At 43.2% G+C, this 22,863-nt stretch overlaps 2 protein-coding genes and 1 long non-coding RNA gene across 6 annotated transcripts in view; 2 read left to right on the forward strand and 1 right to left on the reverse strand.

Annotated features, from left to right (window-relative positions):
• The window catches only part of rab15 (RAB15, member RAS oncogene family), a 141,925-nt gene extending 130,627 nt beyond the window's left edge, over nt 1-11,298 (forward strand). For 3 of the 4 annotated variants that reach the window (XM_041215139.1, XM_041215142.1, XM_041215140.1), the window contains exons 3-7: nt 4,540-4,600; nt 6,451-6,528; nt 6,647-6,736; nt 7,797-7,862; nt 9,103-11,298. In XM_041215139.1, the coding sequence (XP_041071073.1) occupies nt 4,540-4,600; nt 6,451-6,528; nt 6,647-6,736; nt 7,797-7,862; nt 9,103-9,261 (454 nt within the window). In that variant the 3' untranslated portion in view covers nt 9,262-11,298. The remainder of the gene's footprint in view (nt 1-4,539; nt 4,601-6,450; nt 6,529-6,646; nt 6,737-7,796; nt 7,863-9,102) is intronic. The other variant, XM_041215141.1, reaches the window with a different exon arrangement.
• Nucleotides 1-14,591, reverse strand: part of LOC121292773 — a 27,029-nt gene extending 12,438 nt beyond the window's left edge. The window contains exon 1 of the long non-coding RNA XR_005946327.1: nt 14,483-14,591. This is a non-coding gene — a long non-coding RNA (uncharacterized LOC121292773). The remainder of the gene's footprint in view (nt 1-14,482) is intronic.
• gpx2 (glutathione peroxidase 2) lies at nt 14,419-21,682 on the forward strand. Its single transcript, XM_041215143.1, has 2 exons — nt 14,419-14,779; nt 19,916-21,682. The coding sequence occupies exons 1-2, from the start codon at nt 14,558-14,560 to the stop codon at nt 20,264-20,266; spliced, it is 573 nt and encodes a 190-aa protein (XP_041071077.1). The 5' UTR covers nt 14,419-14,557; the 3' UTR covers nt 20,267-21,682.
• The last annotated feature ends 1,181 nt before the right edge of the window (nt 21,683-22,863 follow it).

A 22,863-nucleotide genomic window follows, 5' to 3' on the forward strand; every position in this document is an offset into this window, starting at 1 on the left:
TGTGGTGAAAACAATTGAGAAAGGGGAAGAAAAAAACACAATGTGCAGTGAAGATGGCGGCCTAGTGGTAACATCATTGGACTAGTCATCCAGCTGCCACCACCTAATGTTCTGGGGCATGAGTTCAAATCCCACCATGGCAGCTAGTGGAATTTAAATTCAATTAATAAATCTGGAGTATAAAGCTTGTCTCTGTAATGGTGACTTTGAATCTGTCATTGATTTTTGTTGTAAAAACCCATCTGGTTCACTAATGTCCTTTTAGGAAATCTGCCCTCCTTACCTTGTCTGGCCTACATGTGACTCCAGACCCACAGCTATGTGTTTGACTCTTAAAAATGCCCCCTGAAATGGCCTAGCAAGCCACTTTGTTCGTGGCAATGGCCACATCTGCGCAAAAAAAAAAATTGGAGTCCTCAAATGCTCAAAAGCCTTTTGCAAGCTCGAGGAATTAGCGCAGAAATTGCAGCTGAAGAAGACAAAACTTTTGAAATCGGAGATGGGAAGTTGGAGGAGCAGTTTGCAGAGGACGTAGGTGTGGAGAATGGAAGAGTGGACAATGATGAAAGGCTAAAGGAAAGAGCTACAGGACTGGAGGTTGCATGTGGAGCAGTTGACTGAAAGCAAGTTGTTAGAACCAAGGAGAGATTTGAAAAAGAGGATCTAGATCTGGAAGTGAATTCACTGAGCTCAAGGAAGAAATGAAGCTTGAGAAGGATTGGGAGTGAAAGGAATGTGGGAGAAGACACAGGCCGCAGATTTCGCAAGGAGATGTGATTAGTGGAGGCGGGGAGGCTGATTCAGGGAACATGAAGAAATTAAGCAAGTTGATGAAGGATTTTGGCTGCAATCGGGATGGAAGAGATGAATTTGGAGAGATGAAAGAGCCTGAACTTGGTAATGGATCAATTATGAGGGAAGAAATGAAGTCAAGTGGGACATTGAGGTGCTACATCTCTGGATTTCAATTGCTACCTTAGAACAAAATTAGAAAGTGCTCCATGGTTCCAATTATTTTAATAAAGGCCTCAAAACATTTAACAGCAAACATTGTCAGGGGCTCATTGCTGAGGATGTTAATTGACTGAAAAAGGAAATCAAACGCCCAATAATTATTGAACAGTTAGAAAGTGTGATTAATCTCAACAATATTTTATACGTCAGGAGCCTAGCAAGCTGTAAGTGACTCCTGTGTGAATGAAATTCCAGAGCGTTTGATCAAAGCGATAGTGCCTTTTGTTGTCAAATAACTCTTCTGTCAATTGAACACGGGTGTTATGTAACAGTAAGGCTAAGATAAAGGCCGGGCCCCAAACACTCTCTTTAGGCACATTTGCTTCTGCTTAGTAACCTGGGAATCCCAGTGTAAGGTTTTTGTGGAGCCGATTTTCTTGTGTGTTCCATTGCACCTATTTCTGGGGTGCAGACAGGCAAAGAAGGAGTGGAGACCCCATGTGCTCAGTTTCTGCCTATTTGCATTTCACGCATATTTATGTTCATTGACAGTGTTGCAGCAAAGACATTGGTTGTGCTTCAAAGAGGTGCTGCTGACATGTAAGTTTAATTTATAAGAGCTGGAAGTAACGTCATTAAGGCCTGCACATTTACTTTTTCCTTAAATGTGGATGTAAGGTTATGTGATAGCAACTACCAAAACTGGATTTACTGGCTGGTTGCAATGTATTTGCATCAATATTTGAAAGAAATTTTATTTCTCGCCAAAGTGGTGAGAAAAAATTAAAAGTTTATGATTACTGTAGACCCCTATCCTTTGAAGTCAAAGGAATCTCTCATCATCTCAATTAGCAAAATGATATACATTCAGAATCCCATTGCCCACTTGCTACTTGGTGGAATGGGAGCAAGGAAAATGTTTGAATGCCCGTGAAGCGAGGCATCGTCATGAGGAGGACTTCTTGTCCACTGTTACCTTGTCAAACGTACATAGCAACCACAGGGGATTGATCTGGATCTGACACAAGACCAATGCCTTTGGAAGCTGCAATTTTTCAGGGAGACAGTAACAGGGCGTGTGTGTCACCATATAGAAGGGCTGGCAGCCCATTTCCAATGCAGTCATGGCACTGGTGCGGAAGCTACCTTGAATTTGTTTTGCCTCCGTGTCCCTTTCTAGGGGCTCAGTGGGAAATCAGGAACATCAATGAGTTGGCAGAGCATGGAAGCGTTAACTGATGCCTTGGTTGCCACAGCAACCATGTATTAAATGTTTCTGCTTGGACAACAGGAGATGGCCCAAGGTGTTTAAAGAGCGGAAGGATTCTCTTACAATCCAGAATGATATTGGCACCCATAATTACAATCCAGAATGACATTGGCACCCATAAAGCTCAATGAAAACTTGTCAATGTTCAGCTTGTGTGAGGCCTTCTGTGCTGACTGGATGAATGCAGTAGTCTTGAAGCATTCATTTTACAACAATTCACCCAATGTCTTTGTTTATTATCCTTCTGTAGCATCTCTGAACCCCTGTCAAAGACAGAAACAGGAAACTGGATCTTAACCACCTTCCCCCTCACCAAACCAACCCCCACCCCTGCAACCCCACCCCCTCCCAAGATAGACGGGCTGTTGTTGAGTGAGATGTTAGAACTATAAACTTCCAACCAGGCCCCTTTCTGCCTCCAACCTATCTACCACCATGTTTAACAGAGTCAGGACGGGCAAAGCTGTCAACCCATTCCCAGGAGATGGGTTGGCCAATTAAAAGTTTTATTGAGGCTGGCAGCCCCTGGTTTAACCTGCTTCCCAGGGAAACTGGCAGCAGAAGGGAGGGGACACAGCTTCGGGGTCAAGGTATATGCTTTTCCCTGCAATTTTTGCCACCCACCACCCACATCACATAGCCCCTCCCCAGTCCAGTCCATAGGTTTTGCAGCACATAAGATGCCCCAGCCTCACGAATGACATCTGCGAGTGCTGATAATACAGTGCCTAGGTCACCTATCAGCAAACCTGTGATTTTGCTCTGAAACTGGTGCTTGCTATCACCTTGCGTCCCCTTCCTCTAAGTGGGTGGTGTTGTGCTCTAAATTGGCGGTGTCTCTTAGCGCATTCCCAGCGGCAGGAGTCTGTGTATTGGTAAGACACTCCTGAGAGATGGAGGTGCTTCTTGATCTCGCTGAGCGTGGCCCTGACATTGGCCTACTGTAGGCTGCCGCTCTGCCACCAGGTTGGCACCTTGCCCCACTTTCTGACCCCCAGAGAAGCGGTGCACATGTTGTCACCGGGAGAAAAAAGCCTGCTGCAGCTCCTGGGCTTTAGGGTCACTGTGCCAAACTGAATTGTGGGTGAGTGGACCCCTGTGGCACCAGCAACATTATGGAACTGCCTGTCAATAACTCAGTAACATCTCAAGCGCCATCCTGTCCAAGGTTACTGTGACATTGCAGCCCAGTGATTATTTGGCAGCTATCTGAGCATTCAGAATCGATGCCAAGAATGTCTTTGTGGGAAACCTTTGATTCTTTGTTTAGGAAACACAGGGGAGAATTTTCTCCCTGTCAGGTGGGCTGCGCGGGGCCGGGGGTGCAGCCGATTGCCGCCATTTTATGTGGGCGGGCCAATTAAGACCCGCCCAGCGTGACACGTGCCCGGAAGTGCTGAGCTCTCCCTGTGCGGGTGGGGGGAGGAGGGAGAGTCAGGGCCTCTGCTCTTTTGCGCATGCGAAAGAGCGCAGAAATCTCCCGGAGGGGAGATTACTTTGACTATGAAGAATTGAAATAAGGAGAGAAAAAAAATTATTCAGACATGTTCCCTCATGTGACAGTGTCACATGAGCTGGAACATGTCAATGAATTTTAATAAAAATTTTTATTTAATTTGTAAAACCTTCAGGAAACCTCACCCCGTCCGTGGATGAGGTTTCATGGAAAACATGAAGGCCGCCTGGGCTCTTTGCCTGCCCCCCCCGCCAACCTTAAGGTTGGACGGGCAGCGCTGTTCATTGTTTCAAGCGATTGTTAAATGGTCTTAATAGGCCTTTGACAGTTCGGCGGGCGCGCAGCCGACTCCGGTGCCCGCCTGTCAAACTGAAAATTGGAATGACGCGTAGTGATGTCATGACACGCGTCATTTTACGCATCACTGAGCAGGACCCACCCCTGCACACCAACCAGAAGATTCAGGCCATAGAATATGATGAGCAAAGCCATGTTGAGAAAAATTTGTAGTTGACTTATATTTGCAGAGTTTCTGATGAAAGTGATGAGCAGAGCTCCTCTGGCCCTTCTCTCTGCTCAAAAAAAAAAATCCAAAATGGTTTGCTGAACATTCTTTTTTATGAAGAAAATGCTCTTTTAAAAAACAAACTTAAGGTTGTTATTGCAGCTCAACTATAATCCACTCTTCGCTGCTTAGCACAACGTTTGAAAAATACCCTTTACTTGTGAAGACGAGGTTGATAAATAGAGTAAAGGAGAAAGGTAGGAATTGATTGTGCAGGTCCTGTAATTAGAATTTTTCCATGTATGGCAAGTATAGTTTTAATGCTTTTATCATTTGCTTAAATTATTTTCTCAGGGACACTGCGGGGCAGGAGCGATACCAGACTATCACAAAACAGTACTACCGACGAGCCCAGGTGAGCTCTGCGTTTGGGAGGAGAGCGGACGGTGTAGTGGTAATGTCGTTAGTAGTAGTAGCAATCCTGAGGCTAACGCTCGGGTTCAAATCCCACAATGGCAGCTGGTGGAATTTAAATTCATTTAATCAATCTGGAACATGGAGCTAGTCTTAGCAGTGGTGACTATGAACCTATCATTGATTGTTGTAAAAACTTATCTGGCCCAATAAAAGAAGGAAATCTACCATCCTTACCTGCTGTGGCCTACATGTGACTCCAGACTGTGAAACTGCCCTCTGAAATGGCCTAGCAAGCCACTCAGTTCAAGGGCAGTTAGGGATAGGCAGCAAAATGCTGACCTTGCCATCAGCACCCACCTTCCATGACATAGCACATGGAAAAGAAAATGTTTGAGAAGGCTCATAAGATAGCCAGGTGGCACAATTGAATTTAAAACTAATAGAGAAAGCTTCTTTGCTTTAAATTTCAAATGGTTTCGTGGGTAAATGTTTTTGCCTCAATTGACATAATCATTACAAGTTGTTCTCATTTCTGTTTATGTTTTGCCACTATCGTATGTGGTGTCATATTGGCCATATAAACCATCTGGCCCAGGCATGGTCTGTGCAGACATTTAACCATTGGCTGCAGTTGTGTGTGGTAGAGTTAGCCTTGTGCCCCTGGCAAGGAAGAGGGAAGATAGGCTGCAGGTCCTGCTTTGTGTCACAGCCCACTGCCCCCCACCTTGAAGTGATAGGGCAAGTGTCAAGTGAACATAGTATCAGACCTGAATGGTAATATCCACTGCCAGATAGTATGCAAACTTAAGGTGCCATTTTAACCTGCCCAGTGAGAGTGATGCACGGGAGGTGTGAAGGTCAGGCCAGGTTCTTTCACCAACCTGAGGCCATACCATTCCCTCTGGTGCCATCCTATCTTCACCAACTTTGTAGGTGGTTTAGGCTACCGCTGCAGGAGCCCCTCCTCCTTTAAAACAGGGCCACAATGTCTGGACACGTAAATAGTGGCCTCTTGAGGGTAGGTACCAGAGGGCAGTTGAAATGCACTAAACGTCAGCATGGAATGAAAATTGGGAAAACTAACTAACCAGGTTTCTATTGACTTGTGGGTGAACTCATTATGTTGTGGTCCTGAGCCAAACAGGAACAGGTGATGGAAGTTATCAGATCTCAAGCAAAGGCCAAAATGAGTTAGGCAGTGAAAATGTTAGGCAGTGAAAATAGGGAGCAGAAAAGTGAACCGGGATTCTTCACTCATTATTATTCAGTGATGACTGCTGCCAGTATATGCACAGTGGTTTGTTGCCATGATCACCCACTGTCAGTAGCCCATCGACAAGCACATACGAAGAATGGTCGTCTGGGGGACTGCTGCCAGGTGCAAAACTACCTCAGCAAGTTCTCCCCCTTTGCATAGAAGTAAAACTGAATGAAGAGATATTAAAAAATTCCAAGATAAATGAGTTTTCATATGGTTAAGTCTCTGTTTGAATTACAAAACAAGACCCGGTCCCGGTGATAATTCACAATTGTGTTTCAAAGAAAATGTAAATAAAAATCATTGGATCTGCGTATCTAACATTATTGATTTAGCCAACTTAAATAGAATCTGCAAATGCAACAGCCCTCGGTTTATAAGTCGCTTTAATTACCTGGGTTTTTAGTTTTAGAGCAATGGCCTTAAAGGCACAGACCTCTTAGCAGCTTATAGCTATCCTATATCGAAGATCATGGATAATAATCCACATTGCTAAGATGCATTATGGCCATGGTATGTTACTAACGTGAGTGTGACTCATTTTCCACCAACTTCTGTCATAAATTTGGTTCATTGCCCTTCATTTCTAGGGAATCTTTCTGGTGTATGATATTACAAGTGAACGCTCCTTTCAACATATTATGAAGTGGGCCAGCGATGTTGATGAGGTAGGAGAGGCTGTGATTCTGCATAGCCTTGTCTTTGAATAAATGTTGGGACATAAGACTGTATGAAATGAATTGTTCACATTTGATTGGTTACTTACATTGTGTTGCTTCCTGCCAGTATGCACCTGAAGGTGTTCAGAAAATTCTCATAGCCAACAAAGCTGATGAGGAACAGAAAAGGCAAGTGGGTGCAGAACAAGGTAAAAAAGTAAGTGTTTTCTGGATTGTACATTCCATTCCATGGGTGCTCTGCCCGAAGGCTCACTGTCTGCCGATACTTCATCCCAAACCATTTTTCTTGGCAGTTTTTTTTTTGTCAATGGTGGTTTGCCATTGTCTTCCCCTCTCAGGGTCAGGGCAAGAGGCAGGTCGAACCTGCGCTGTTAGCGTTATTCTGAACCACTGGTGGTGGTGGTAATATCACTGGACCAGTAATCCAGAGGCCCAAGCTAATGCTCTGGGGAAACATGTTCAAATCTCACCACAGCAGCTGGTGGAAGGTGAATTCAATTAATAAAATCTGGAACACAAAGCTAGTCTGAGTAATGGTGACCATGAAACCATCATTGATTGTCAAAAACATGCATTTGGTTCACTAATTCCCTCCATCAGAGCACACACTGCTGAACTCACCATTTCAAAGATGCTGGACAGCAAAGATTGAAATTCCGAACCTGGGCTGTTTATCAGTGTGTGTAGTGCAGTCACATTTTTGTTAGCTAAGAGTATCCAGGGATATTGAGCTACAGGGCAAAAATGGATTTGAGGTATACACCTGCTATGATCTAGTTGAATGGTGCAACAGGCTCGAGGGGCAGAATGGCCTACCCCTGTTCCTAATGTTCCTATTATGCAACATGAGCAGATTATCACAAATTGAGAATGTGCTGAATAACTCAGGAGTCAGTATCCTTATGCATCCTAAGTTTGGATTCATTATCTCCAGCAGAGCCAAACATTTTCAATGACGATTTTTTAAAAAAACATTGTTTAAAGATTTTAAACTAAAATTTATGTTGTTGATTGTTGTCTAATTGAGTGCAGAAAATTTTGTTATGTATCTCTAACTAGCACAATGTGAGTTAGTCAGTGTCTGAGGAAACTCTCCAAACAATTAGATTCCAAATATTCAAATCAGTGAGTCCGAAGTGCAGTATCTTCTATTTCATCGTTTCGTTTGATAGGAGGAGCATGTGCCTGGATATGCTTAATAGCGAATCCATCATTTGATCTATTATTACATTTTCTATCAACGTTTCCTTTCATAGCTTGCAAAAGAATATGGAATGGACTTCTTCGAAACAAGTGCCTGCACCAATTATAACATTAAAGAGGTCAGTGAAATCATTATAATCATAAAAATGTAAATATTTACAGCAGGGAAGGCGGCTAATCGGTCCATTATATCTTCCCCCACACGCTGCCAGAGTAATCCAGAATTAATCGTACCGCACTGCTTGCTCCCCAAATCTCTTGTATCCTACGCATCTGCCTCAACCTGTAGAAGAGCATTCTGTGCCTCAACAGCTCTCTGCATGAAGAGATTTCTCCTAACCTTCTTTGTCTAAATGACAGTTTAAAATTGATGACCCCTCTTCGCTAAGCACCGCACCACCCCCCACCCCCCATCCTATCAAAGCACTAATTAAATTCAAAAATCCCAATTAAAAAAAGCATCCTCTTATCCAACGTGAATCGTCCCAGTATCTTACATCTCTCTTCATGACCAGAATTTCCCATCCCTGGTATAATTGCTGACTATGAACATTGAAAATCTAACCTTAAGTGTAAATATTGAATATAAAATGTGAATGTTTTTGTAATTGAATGTATTAATTATAATGTTCATTATTTAAATTGTCTCTAAGGCTCTCCCTGAAAGAATAGATATTATAACACCGCCTATAATTGAACTAGTCATGTTTACAACATAGAAGGGAGGCAGTTTAGGCCCTCCTGCTTATGACAAGTTTGTAAAACCATTGGCCAGCGTATGAACCAGGCCTTATGTGTGGCAGGCAAGAACTCTTATTATTTAACAACCAATTATAAAGCATCATTAAGAAAGCAAAATACTGCAGATGCTGGAAATCTGAAATAATGAAGAAAATGCTGGAAAAACTCAGCAGGTCTGACAGCATCTGTGGAGAAAGAAACAAAGTTAATGTTTCGAATCTGTATGTTCATCAGAACTGAAGAAGAGTCATACGAACTCGAAATGTTAACTTTGTTTCTTTCTCTACAGATGCTGTCAGACCTGCTGAGTTCTTCCAGAGTTTTCTTTCTTAAATTATAAAGTAGCTAAATCCTGTTGGCAGTTTATTTTTACATTGATATTATCCTCCAATAAAACCTCCCATGAGAATTAGTACTCATAAACAAAAGCTTTTTCAAGAATAGATGTTGCGTCAGCACAGAATTATTCCCTCTGTCATTGAATGTTGAAATGTAATTTTGTTTATTTTGTGTGATGGACAGCATACGGACACATGTATGTCCCTAACAGATTGAAAATTGAGGTTGCATTGTTGCTTTTGTAATCTAGTGGTATTTTGGCATGTTTTTACTCCACAGTCATTTACTAGACTGACAGAACTAGTGTTACAGGCCCATAAGAAGGAGCTTGATGGACTTCGACTATCAACCCCTGGTGAGCTTGGTATAGCTGATTTAGAGGAGGATGACAGCAAAACTGAAGGGATGGATAACTCACAGAAAGCTTGCTGGTGCTAGAAACGTAGCAAGACAAAATCCAGTTCAGCGGTCTGAATCATGCCTCAAGAATTCAAGACCTGGTTGCCTGCTGCTATTTTGTGCCACCTTAAATGTTCACCTGAATCCTGCATCTCTCCTGAATTGGACTAATTCTTCCAGTTGATTCCAGTAGGTGTTGTATTTTTGTCCCAGCTCTGTGGCTCAACCACTTCTTGGACTAGTGCATTTTGTACAGTTACTGTGCTGTGAATTCGTGTTCAGGTGCTCAACTGATGGTTCAGTAGCCCAGTTTCTACAAGACTGCTATTTTCAGTATTTGTTTTGTATGTGAGCAGCCCTTCCAGAAAACGTGTGTCACTGTTGGTTTCACAATTAGTTATGTATCACAACAGTTTCCTGGAACTCCCCCATTTATGTAATTAGTAATTAGTTTCTTCAGAATGCTTTAAATATACTTTTGGCCAAGCTCACTAAAAGTGCTCAATTGTCATGTTGCTGCCCAATTAAGAATTTTTGAACCCAGCATGTCTATTTACATCTTACTCTATTTAGATATCCAACTAAAGCTTGAGGTTATGACGTTTGCAACAGGACAATGTTATTTGCAGACACTGTCAAAAGGTGATTTTGCCAATTTAGATTTTTATATCTTGAAAGGCCCTCATGAAATGAACAATTATCTCCCCTGCTTATTTTTTTAAGTCTCACGCTGTCCTGCTGGATTATTGACCTGAATGAGGTTTTGGCATCATATTGTTTTCATTTGTGCTTATATTTTTGTCATTTGATCCAAAGATTTTCAGTCTTCACTGGAGATCTTAAAATTGGTAGATGCTTGTTGCTTGGGCTAAATAGGTGACTGATACACCTTTCTCTCATATATCACCATTGACTTTCCAACATTAACCATGCCAGAAACAGAAAACTAAATAAATTATTTTCTAAGGGACAACTGTATAACTGAACCAATAATTCAGTCCATTCAAATTCTCTCCCTTTTCAAGTTTTATTTTTGCGGTTCTTGTGAAATTAAGTGAATTTTTTTGCACTTTATAAAGCTTTGAATACTGAAGAACTGTTATAAAATTGAATAGTTAGAATTTTCAAAGCTGAATATTCTGTGCATTGAGTTCTATAATTCAAACTGCTTTGTGAATTCCCTCTTATTGGCATCACAAATTTCCAAGAATAAAATCTCTTTTGCAGCAGTGCAACAGTGGAGATAGACTTTGGTGTTTTAAAGAAAAAGGTAAAAATTTCTATCAATCACTAATCACTAATTAAACTGTACTCGCAGAGATTGCATGTTTGATTAGTGCCCATGCAATTTTGCTGACAGCTCAATATTTCTGAAGAAAACGAGGCATTCTCCTGTTTTCCATTAAAGTCGGGATTTGGAGTCATGAGTGATATGCTACTGCAGGGTGCCAATGTTAACATTCCTCATAACTGTGAACACCAATGTTCAGTTGATGGTCTGTATAAATTGCTTTCCTCTCAGTGTAAGAATGCAATGTTCATGATAAAGGTTGAACTAATTCTGTGGTTTACTGAAATTTGGCTATTTGTTTGAGCCTGATGTTTTGAATATTTGTGCATTTAGCTCGTTTGTATGTAGAGGCACCGGACCCCGTGTCCGGGAAGCTCAGGACCAGATGCGTGCCGGATTTGGGGATTTCATGGATTTTGCATCCTAAGCCTAGCAAGTACTTATAATACATAAAGTATGAAAATGAAGAATAAAAGGGTTTTATTCAAATTGCTACCCAGAGCACCAGCTTCGAACATAGCCGGTTTTCGGGTCCTTCCTGATTTTGAGACAATGGATAAGGGATCTGGTACTGTATGTATGAATGCATCAACTTCCCAATGTTCTTCACCCTACTTGGAAGAGTCAAATGAAAGAGATATGTTGAGTTAAAGCATCTTAATTTTCTTAAGTTGCTATATTTGTGAAGGAAAATGTACAATTTGACTTGAATGAATTATAATTACCTGCTGTTGAAAACCATGATTTTATTCACAGATGTTTACAAATAAAGTTCATCAAGGGTTCCATTGTGTTGCTTATGTTGAATTACATGAATGTTTAAATTAATACTGTTAACAGTTTTCAATCTCACACTCAGCCTACCAAAACATCTCGTTGTCTGTATGTGCACATGAATTGGTCACTTGAATGCTTAAATGTTAAATGACTTTTCATTCATTCATCACTAGAAGTCTTACTGAAAATTGCTGTATTTGGAAATGTCTGGGTACTCATTTACATCTGAACGCTAAATTGTACCAGCACTCATTTCCTCTATTCATTCCATCTGTTCCATAAAAATGTTTACTCGGGATTGGCTTGTGTTGGATCTGTTGAACACTTAAACAATGATCTGTCACTTCTATAGTTTCCTAATGATCTTTCTCTGTTCCAACATTTAGGGCTGAATTTTATGTCCCGCGGGCAGGCATAAAATCGCGTGAGAAGGCATCAGGCGAGCGTCCCGACACCATTGCACACTCGCGCAATATTTCGCTCAGCACACACACGCAAAAGTCAGAGGCGCACCCGCCAACAATTAAGAGGGCAATTAAACCCATTAGCAGTGCCTCCGATTTTTCGTGGCCCATCCAACCATATGGTTGGCGGATGGTCGAATCGGCCAGGCGGCCTTTACATTTTTCATCAAACCTTATCCGAGGGCGGGATGAAATTTCCGTTATGAAATAAAATAAAAATAAATATCTTTGGACATTGTTTTTATCAGCTATATTTTCAGGTGCTTGATGGTGATGCATGGACATTTTTTTTTTGCAGCTTTTTAAATCTTTATTTGATCATTTTCAGGTCTGCAGCTCCCTGAGGCAGCTGTCTGCCTTCAGGGAGATTTCTCACAGTGCTCACCCGCGCCCGTGGAAACATCGGGGTCGGTTTCCCCACTGCTCCCGGGCCCGCCAATTGCGTACGCCCACCAAAGGTAAAATTCAGGCCTTGGTCTATTGTGATATTATGCGTGTTACACATTGTACATGCATTCTTGTGCGGGATGCTGAACAATTTCATAGTCCAAGACAATGGGCAGGATTGCCCAGCCCCGCCCACCACCAGAATCATCTGGTCCTGCTGAACATCAGTGGACTTTTGGCTGGGCCACTGAATCTCCAGCAGTGGGTCCCTCCACGGAGGGGCCGGAAAATCCTGGCCAACGTGACTCCTGAAAAATTACCTCTCTCAGCTATAAATACGTCCAAGTGTGACAATTTTCAGTAAGACTTCTGGCAGTGAATGAATGAAAAAGAGATTCAACATCTAGCTTTTGAGGCACAGAGCAGAAAAGCCCAGAAAGTAAGGTTAACCTGTATAAAGTTGGAGTATTGTGTCCAATTCTGGGCACTGTACTTTAGGGATACGCAAAGGAGATTTACAAGAATGGCCCCAGGGACAAAGGGAAATATTTATGGGAATAGACTGGAGAAGCTGGGATAGGGCAGAGAAACCTACGAGGCGATCTGTTTGAAGTACTTAAAATCATAAGAGGGTTTCGACAGAGTGGGTAAAGAGAAAGGGTTCCCAAAGGCTGAAGGGTTGCTAATCAGAGGGCACCGAATTAAGGTAATTGGCAAACGAACTAGGTGACATGAGGAAAACCTTTTTTTTCATGTAACTACTAGTTAGGATTTGGAATGCACTGCCTGACTGGATGGTGGATTCAAATTCCGTGGTAGGGTTCAAAAGGGAATTAGATAAATATGTGAAGGCGAACATTTTGCAGGGTGGGGAGTATTCAACAATCACTATATTAAAGGTTAAGATGAACACATTTTTGCTGGTGTCCATGTATTTTATAATGTGTGAATACATCTGTGTGCAACATCAGGGGGAGATGGTGTAGTGGTAATGTCACTGGGCTAGTAACCCAGGGGCCCAAGCTAATGCTTTGGGGAACATGGGTTCAAATCCCACCATGATAGCTGGTGGAATTTAAGTTCCATTAAAGCTAATCTCAGTAAGCATTGGACTTTTTAGTCACCTCAGGTGCACCCCCCCGCCCCCCAACACAACCCCAGAGTGGAAGGAGCTCATCCTCAGTCCCGAGGGACTGCCTGAGTAGTAGTGCTGGTGTGAAGAAAATTGAATATCAACTGGCTTGTTATCCAACAATACGGCTTGTTTGCTTCATTCAGTAAATTTGATCAGTCAACAGGAAATGATGCCAGGGCCCCAACTCAAGTGGAAAATACAGTTAGCGTCTGCCTTGTTATTAAATATTGATCCTATTGTGGCCCGTGGTCTGAATCTGAGAATTGATGGTGCACTTGCAGTGTTACCAAACCTGATGGTGTTTTGCAGCCAGCTGTTTACGCCCACTAGGCACGAAGACGCGGGGGGGGGGGGGGGTTGTTGCAGGGTTGGTTAAACTCCGCCAAAAATAAAACTGCTGGCACAGACGGACTTCTGTCCTTCAAGTGCAGCAAATAATTCTGATCAACACACTCCCAAGGGAGACTGGAGTCGAATCTCTGTGGGGGAACCGCATCGACCTGAGCTCTTAATCCTTGTTGCACACTTGTATCACAGAAACGCTGGTAAATAAATTAATTGTCTCAGCTCCGTGTATAATAAACCTTGCAATACTATAGACTCCCAGTGGGAACCTGTCCTTACCTGCCCAGGCCGGGCGTGGTAAACGGAAAGTGAGGGAGGAGCAACTCATTCACCTTGAAACCTTGAGTTTAACTCAATTTTCTGGAAATAAAGGCCAAACGCTCAGAAAGGACTGGAATTCCCAACTCCAACCCGTTGCCTTAACTTTTTAGTTGCTATGTTTTTCGGCGTCTTGGCTAAAAGGAAAAAACTAATCTCTCAGTCCTAGGTTTTTGAATTTCTTTCGGGGGATTTCTATGATTCTGTTTGCGAAAGTGCTGATTCTCATCCCTGCACTTTTTCAATACTGATCTGTATAAGTAGCTCCCCGCCCCCAGTTCAAAGCATGATCTTAAACTAAAGGGGGCTCTCCTCCCCGTTCAAAATAAGTAAGATTTAAATATTTATAAGATTTTAATGCAGTTGTGTGAAACTTAACCGTATGTGGTTGTCTCGCAGAGAGTTGAATATGTGCCAGGATGAGTGCCTGTTTCCTGCTATTGTAGGAAACTAACTCATTAAATGCTTGGTCCACTGGAGAGGGAGGGGCTGGTGTTTCTTTTTTCTGCCAAGTCATCGCACAAGTCATAGAATCCTTTGTACCTGTGATCAGAGGGCTTGATACCCACACCATTTGCTTGGAGTCCTTCTGCAAGGCAGCCTTGTGATACACTGAGGATGTCTCAGAGCGTCAAGTCCTTCTACGACCTCAGCGCCGTCACCCTGGACGGGGACAAGCTGGACTTCAATAATTTACGAGGCAGGGTGGTCTTGATCGAGAATGTGGCTTCCCTCTGAGGCACGACCACAAGGGACTTTACCCAGCTCAACGAACTCCAGCGGCGCTACCCGCACCGCTTCGTCGTGCTGGGCTTCCCTTGCAACCAGTTCGGCTACCAGGTGAGTGCTGGAGGGTTGGAGACCAGGGACCCGAATCTCCCAATCCCGAACCAGAACCTCTCAACCCCAGCCCAATCCCGGACCCGAACCTCCCAACTCGAGTCCAGTCCCGGACCCGAACTTCCCAATCCCGGACCAGAACCTCCCAACCCCAGCCCAATCCCGGACCAGAACCTCCCAACCCCAGCCCAATCCCGGACCAGAACCTCCCAACCCCAGCCCAATCCCGGACCAGAACCTCCCAACCCCAGGCCAATCCCGGACCAGAACCTCTCAACCCCAGCCCAATCCCGGATCAGAACCTGTCAACCCCAGTCCAATCCCGGACCAGAACCTCTCAACCCCAGCCCAATCCCGGATCAGAACCTCCCAACCCCAGCCCAATCCAGGACCAGAACCTCCCAATCCAGGACCAGAACCTCCCAACCCCAGCCCAATCCCGGACCAGAACCTCCCAACCCCAGCCCAATCCCGGACCAGAACCTCCCAACCCCAGCCCAATCCCGGACCAGAACCTCCCAACCCCAGCCCAATCCCGGATCAGAACCTGTCAACCCCAGCCCAATCCCGGACCAGAACCTCTCAACCCCAGCCCAATCCCGGATCAGAACCTCCCAACCCCAGCCCAATCCAGGACCAGAACCTCCCAATCCAGGACCAGAACCTCCCAACCCCAGCCCAATCCCGGACCAGAACCTCCCAACCCCAGCCCAATCCCGGATCAGAACCTGTCAACCCCAGCCCAATCCCGGACCAGAACCTCCCAACCCCAGCCCAATCCCGGATCAGAACCTGTCAACCCCAGCCCAATCCCGGACCAGAACCTCCCAACCCCAGCCCAATCCCGGATCAGAACCTGTCAACCCCAGCCCAATTCCGGACCAGAACCTCTCAACCCCAGCCCAATCCCGGATCAGAACCTCTCAACCCCAGCCCAATCCCGGATCAGAACCTCCCAACCCCAGCCCAATCCCGGATCAGAACCTCCCAACCCCAGCCCAATCCAGGACCAGAACCTCCCAATCCCGGACCCGAACTCGCAATCCGCCGTGTGGCAGCAACATGCCCATAGCCTCCCAACTCTCAAACGTGTATAAAGCACGTAGAAAAAAAAATATGAATTTGCTTACAATTCGACTACGAATTTTTAGTGCCTACTTTTTTTTATTAAGTTTTGTAAAAAAAAAAAATCTTGGCCACTTTTTAAAAACAAAATCTATAACCGTTGTAACTACTTGAGGTCTTGACTGAGCGACCCTTCAAGGTCAGTTCGATGTGTGGACGCGACCAGTGGAAAGGGTGAGTTCCCCCGGGACTTCTCCACACGCCTGGACCGTGATGAGCTTCCAGCCAAAACCCGCATCACAAAACTCGGTCCTTCTTACCACGCACCCCCGCCCCCCAAAAAAAGAGAGGCTTTTGCAGATTTCGGAGAACTGGGACAACAACTTCTTCCTTTCCGTTGCTTGGAAAGTAACGGGTGCGGTTTGAAACATAGTCTCACAACCCTAGTGTCTCATTCTTAAAGTCGCTGTGTAGCCCCCGGGTGAGTGTCTATAAATATCATAGAGAGAGAGAGAGAGAGAGAGAGGAGGAGGATTGAATTTTTATTTGTGCTGCCCTGGTCCTTCCACCCAGAGTGAGTGAGCTGGGCAAGGCAGCAAGGTCTGATGCAACCTGCCCCATCCCCAAGTTTAAAGCGAGGGGATTATTTCAACGAAACTTTACACTTATTAATTATTATTCAAAACTCAGGCAATTTTTTTTCCCTTCCACATCCGGGTCTCTCTTTACAGGCTTTCTCTGGCTGCTACCCAAGCTTCCTTTTTTTAAAAAAAAAACAAGCTTCTGGTTACAGACCTTTTGTACTTTTATTTTTCTCGTTATGGAAATATTTCTTCCCGTGAACTTTTCACATGAATATTTGAATAAACAAACATTTGAACTCAACCCCAACCTCCCCCCACCGCCCCCCCCCTCCCTTTTTTTTTAAAAAACAATCTATATAATGTGTTGGAGCTTTGGCCTGGGAATGAACTATTTAGTGAATTGAGATCAGAAATGTTTAAAGCTGCAGAGAGAACTGACACTGCATTTCCGTACAAAAATTGTGCAGTCGTTTTCTGGAGAATACCTTGAAGTCCATTGTGGCTCATTTTTTTTCTTCCCTTTTCTGTTGTCTCTCGAGGATCTATCCCTGGCTCCCCTCCTATTTCTCATCTGGTTGCTGCCCCTTGGCCAAAAGCACAGAGTTGGATTTCACGTGTACGCTGATGACATCTGGCTTTAGCGTACTGCCACCCCTCTCCATTCTTCCATTGTTGCTAAATTATCAGACTGTTTATCTGACATCCAGGATTAGTTGAGCAGAAATTTCCTCCGTTTAAATATTGGGAAGACTCCAAAATCCATTCCCTAATTACCGACTTCATCTGTCGTCTTGGCAACCGTCTGAGATTAAGCCAAAACAAAAACAGAATTACCTGGAAAAACTCAGCAGGTCTGGCAGCATCGGCGGAGAAGAAAAGAGTTGACGTTTCGAGTCCTCATGACCCTTCAACAGAACTAGGTGAATCCAAGGAGAGGGGTTCTGTTCACCTAGTTCTGTTGAAGGGTCATGAGGACTCGAAACGTCAACTCTTTTCTTCTCCGCCGATGCTGCCAGACCTGCTGAGTTTTTCCACGTAATTCTGTTTTTGTTTTGGATTTCCAGCATCCGCAGTTTTTTGTTTTTATCTCTGAGATTAAGCCAGTGTGTTCACAACCTTGGGGGTCACATTCGACCCCAAGATGGGCTTCCAACCGTATATTCTTGCTGACGCAAGGTCCGCCTGTTTCCACCTCCAATCATCACCTGACTTTGCTCCTGTCTCAGCTCATCTGCTGCTGAAACCCTCATCCTTTCTAGAATCAACCATTCTAACATGCTCTTGGAAGGTCTCCCACGTTCTGCCCTCTGTAAACCTGAGGTCACCTAAAACTGCCCACATCTTAACCCGCAGCAAATCCTGCCATTCTGCTACTGCCCCTCTGCCCGCTGACCTTTATTGGTTCCCAGTCAAGTAATGTCTTGACTTTAAGGTTGTCATTCTTGTTCTCAAATCCCTCACTCTCCCTAACTCTGTAACTTCCCCACAATCCTCCGAGACATCTGTGCGCCTCTAATTCTGTTCTCTTGTGTAGCCCCAATTTTAATTGCTTCACCATTGATGGCTATTCCTTCAGTTGCCTCAGCCCCAAGCTCTGGGATACCCTTCCAATACCTTTCTGCCTCCCTACTTCACTTTTTACTTTTCTAAGTCACTCCCTAAAACCTAGCTCTTTAACAAAGAATTTGGTCATCTCATATCTCCTTATGTGGCTTGGTGTCTTCAGATTTCTTGAACTGCCGCAGTCCATGTGATGCAGATACACCCACAGTGTCGTTAGGGAGGGAGTTCTAGGAATTTGACTCCATGACAGTGAAGGAATGGCAATAACATTTCCAGATCAGATGGTGTGAAACTTGGAGGACTTATAGATGGTGGTGTTCCCATGTTCCTGTTACCCTTGTTCTTTTAGGTGATAGAGATTAAGGTTTGGAACATGCTGTCAAAGGAACCTTAGTGAATTACTGATGTGCATTTTGTGGCTGATATGCATTGCTGCCACTGTGTGCCAATATTGGAGTGAATGTTTAAGATGGTGAGAGGGATGCAAGTCAAGCAGGTTCCTTTGTCCTGGATGGTTTTAAGTTTTTTGTGTTGTGGGATCTACACTCATCCAGGCAAGTGGAAGTTATTCCGTCACAATCCTGGCTTGCGCTTACACATAGTGATGGGTCAGGAGGTGAGTCACTCATTGCAGAATTCCCAGCCTCTGCCCTGCTCGCGTAGCCACAGTATTTATGTAGCAGATCCAGATAAGTTTCTGTTTAATGGTACCTTCCAGGATTTTGATGGTGGGGAATTAGGCGATGGAAATTGAATATCAAGAGGAGATGGTTAGATTCTCTCTTAATGGTCATTGCCTAGCACTCATGTGACGCAAATGTTACTTGCTATGTATCTGCCCAAGCCTGAATATTGTTCAGGTCTTGCTGCATTTGGGAATGCTGCAAAGGGGAGATGTTGGTGTAGTGGTGTTGTCACCGGACTAGTAACCTAGAGGCCCAGGCTAATGGTCTGGGTATGTGAGTTCAAATTTCACTATGGCAGTTGGTGGAATTTTAAGTGTCCAGTCCAAAAACAAAGGAGGTAATGCTAGACCTCTTGGGAATGAGGTGGGCCAGGTAGATCAAGTGACAGTGGGGGAATGTTTAGGGGACAGTGATTATTGTATCATAAGCTTTAGGATGACGGTAGAAAATGACATTGGTCAATCCAGAGTAAGAATAATCAACTGGCTGGGAGCGGACTTCAATGGGGCAAGAACAGAGCTGGGCTGGATAGGTTGGAACCAAAGTTGGTGGGAAAAACAGTAGCTGAACAATGGGCTACCTTCAAAGAGGAGACGGCTTGGGCATAGTCAAGGTATGTTCCCTCAGAAGAGAAGGGCAAGGCAAACAAATCCAGAGCTCCCTGGATGACAAAGGAGATAGAAATTAAGTTCAAGAAGAAAAAGTGTGCTTGCGACAGGTGTCAGTATTTTGCGAAAGAAGCGAGTGCGAGGTGAGAAACTACACGGCGAGTAGTTAGGGTTTGGAATGCACTGCCTGGAAGTGTGGAGGCAGGTTCAATTGACGCATTCAAGAGGGCATTGGATGATTATTTAAACAGAAACAACGTGCAGGGTGACGGGCAAAAGGCAGGAGATTGGCATTAAGTTAAAATGCTCAGAAATCCAGTGCAGACATGAATGGGCCGAATGGCCTCCTACACCGTAACGATTCTGTGAATGGATAGCTTTATTATCTGAGGAGTTAGTGTTCAGTTCCAATCATCAGCAAATATCCCCACTTCTGAACGTATGATGGTGGAAAGGCCATTGATTAAGCAGCTGTAGGTGATTGGGCCTAGGACATTACCCGGGGAAATTCCTGCAGTAATGGCCTGGGATATAGATCTCCTCATGTATAATTTCAATGGAATAATAAATATTAATTTCTAATTTAGTTTTATAATGCATTTTCTGCTTCACTTTTTTTAAACATTTTAGGAAAACAGTCATAATGAGGAGATACTCAATTCTCTGAAGTATGTCCGGCCTGGAGGTGGCTTTGAGCCCAATTTCACCATGTTCCAGAAGTGCGAGGTCAATGGTGTTGGCACACACCCCATTTTTGCCTTCCTGAAGGAGAAGTTGCCCGTCCCTTCGGATGATCCCTTATCCTTGATGAAAGATCCCAAATTCATCATCTGGAGCCCCGTCTGCCGATCAGATATTGGCTGGAATTTTGAGAAATTTCTCATCGGGCCTGACGGAGAACCTTTCAAGCGCTACAGCAAAATGTTCGAAACCATCCAGATTGAACCTGACATCCAAAGGCTATTGAAAATTGCCAAGTAAAGAATCCAAGTTAGCAGAAAAAGCAAGGAGGCGGATTACATATCACTTTCACTAATGAGAAAGATGCACAATCCTTTTCGTTGACCCGTATGGATATAAACCCTAAAAATCAAGCACAGAATTTGGTTGCAGTCCAAAAAGATTAAGAGATGTGGTGATATTTTTAGCCTAATCATTTGAACTTGCATCTACCTTGCCGTCTACCCTTTTCCATCTTTGTAAATTTCAGTTTGCTACCTAATCCTCTTAATCCTTTAGTAAACTTCCTTCCGGTTGAAGAAATATTTGTAGTTAAAACAAACTGCATTTTGTAAATTTTTTTTGTATCACATTTTGGAACATACTCTCTTTGCTAACATTTTGTCTTTCTCATTGTTCATCTGAAAATTCTAAAGGATCTTTTTATTCACTCTAAAATGATAATCTGAGATTTAGTTTTGTACACATCAGGAACTTATGCAGTCCTGCTGAATGTCTTGTTGTCCATGTGGACTGAAAATACCGCGCATAAAGATTTAGGGACACAAGACAGTTTTTGTGGATAAGAACATAAGAAATAGGAACAGAAGTAGACCATTCAGCCCCTCGAGCCTGCTCTGCCTTTCAATAAGATCATGGCTGATCATCTTGTGTTTCGATTTCCACATTCCCATCTAACCCTGATAACCTTCAATTCCCTTGCCTAACAAAACTCTATCAACCTCTGCCTTAAAAATATTCAATGACCCCGTCTCCACCGCCTTCTAAGGCAGAGAATTCCAAAGTCGCACAACCCTCTGAGAGAAAAAAATTCTCCTCATCTCTGTCCCAAAAGGGCGAGCCCTAATTTTAAAACAGTGCCCCCTAGTTCTGGACACATCCTTTTGATATCCACCTTGACAGGGCCATTCAGGATCTTGTATACATCAATCAAATCACCCCTCACTCTTCTAAACTCCAGTGGAAACAAGCCCAGCCTGCCCAATCTTTCCTCATAAGACAACCCACTTATTCCAGGTATCAATCTAGTAAACTTTCTTTGAACCGCCTCCAATGGGTTAAACCACAGCAGTAATAAAAGGTGACACCATCTAATACCCCAATGTAAAACTGTAAATGTTCTTCTAGCTAGTCAACCCCCTATGGCATCTCCAAGTTACTCTGCAGCAAACCCCAAAAAGTGCCGAGGATTTGCTTTGTCTGAAATGATGCGTTGTAGAAATAGTTATACTTCCGTTAGAAGTTTTTTTTTGTTGAAAACAGTGCTTCCATTCTTCAGAACTTTACCGAATGACGGTATCATCCTAAATCCAATGGGGAAGATGCCAGAAAAACAGAGAAAGTTGCTGAGATGTCTGGATGTCACCGTTTGAAACTTCTTGGAAGTGTGAATTTTGGGAAGCAAAAATGACTAGTAAAAGAATATCTGAAAACAAACCGGTTGTGTGTGTGTTCGTTTTTTTTTATTAAAAAGTTTCACCAGTTACAGATGTACTCAGTTTCTCAAATTAAAAACAGTTAATTTACATTGATGATTCACTTCCTGAAATTGATTAATCACTTATGTCTAGAAATTCTGAGTGAATAGGCCTCATTCTCTTTTATAGTTTTATTTTTAAATTCTCATTTAACCCCTGAAAACGTATTACTTGTTTTGAAGTCTCTGCAGCTGGAGCATCATGGAATTCTTCATATATTTGATTTGTCTTCACATTCTACCTGAAATTAATGATCGTTTAATTAGCAAGAACCAATTGAACTGCAAAGTCACAAATCAAGTGGCTATGACACTTGGCTGTTAGCTTCACATTTGCTGAATTGGTATGTATATATCTCTCGTGCATGGATAGAAGAAAAAGATAACCCATGTATTTGCCAGCTTGCATTTGTTTTTAAATTAAAACTAAACCTTGTACCTCAAAGGGCTGCTAGTAGGTCTGAGCTGCTTCGTGGAGGAAAAGTGAAGTTCTGAGATATAGACAGAGAATATATGGTGCGGTCAAAGTGGACAATTAGAAAAACATTTTTGTACATCAATGCTGGACTTGGTGACATATATTCCAGAGAAAGGCTGAAGGGGACTGAGCTGAAAATTACAAATCCTTAAACTCCAGGCAAAGGGAGCCGATATGTCCTCTGACTATTAACGGTCTAATAAGTGATGGATACTTCAGAGTGCTCAAAATTAATAATTGGCACAATTTGTCCCTGATATTAGATGAAAAAGAAACACAAGACCTGCAACAGGTCAGTCGATATCTGAAAGAGAAAGAAATGTTAACGTTTTAGCTCCAAGACATAAAGCTTATTTTAATGAAGTCTTGGAAACTTGATGTAGAATTTTGTCCACAATCAGTTGCAGTCCACAACATAATGCATGCAGGTTGTCTACACGCCTTACTATAATAAGGAAATATAATTTTATATCTTCCTGCAAATGTGATAAATCATTCATATTTAAACTCATTTGATGTTGCCAGTTTGTGATAAGTAGTAAAGGAAAATTACTAATTCTGTTAGTGGATTGATACTAATAGTCTAACAGATTGAAGATATCAAAGTGTCACAATAACTGAAAATAATAGAAACCACACTTAATAATTGGTAAAACTAATAGT

Source organism: Carcharodon carcharias, chromosome 20, assembly GCF_017639515.1.
Source record: "Carcharodon carcharias isolate sCarCar2 chromosome 20, sCarCar2.pri, whole genome shotgun sequence".
NCBI lineage: Eukaryota > Metazoa > Chordata > Chondrichthyes > Lamniformes > Lamnidae > Carcharodon > Carcharodon carcharias.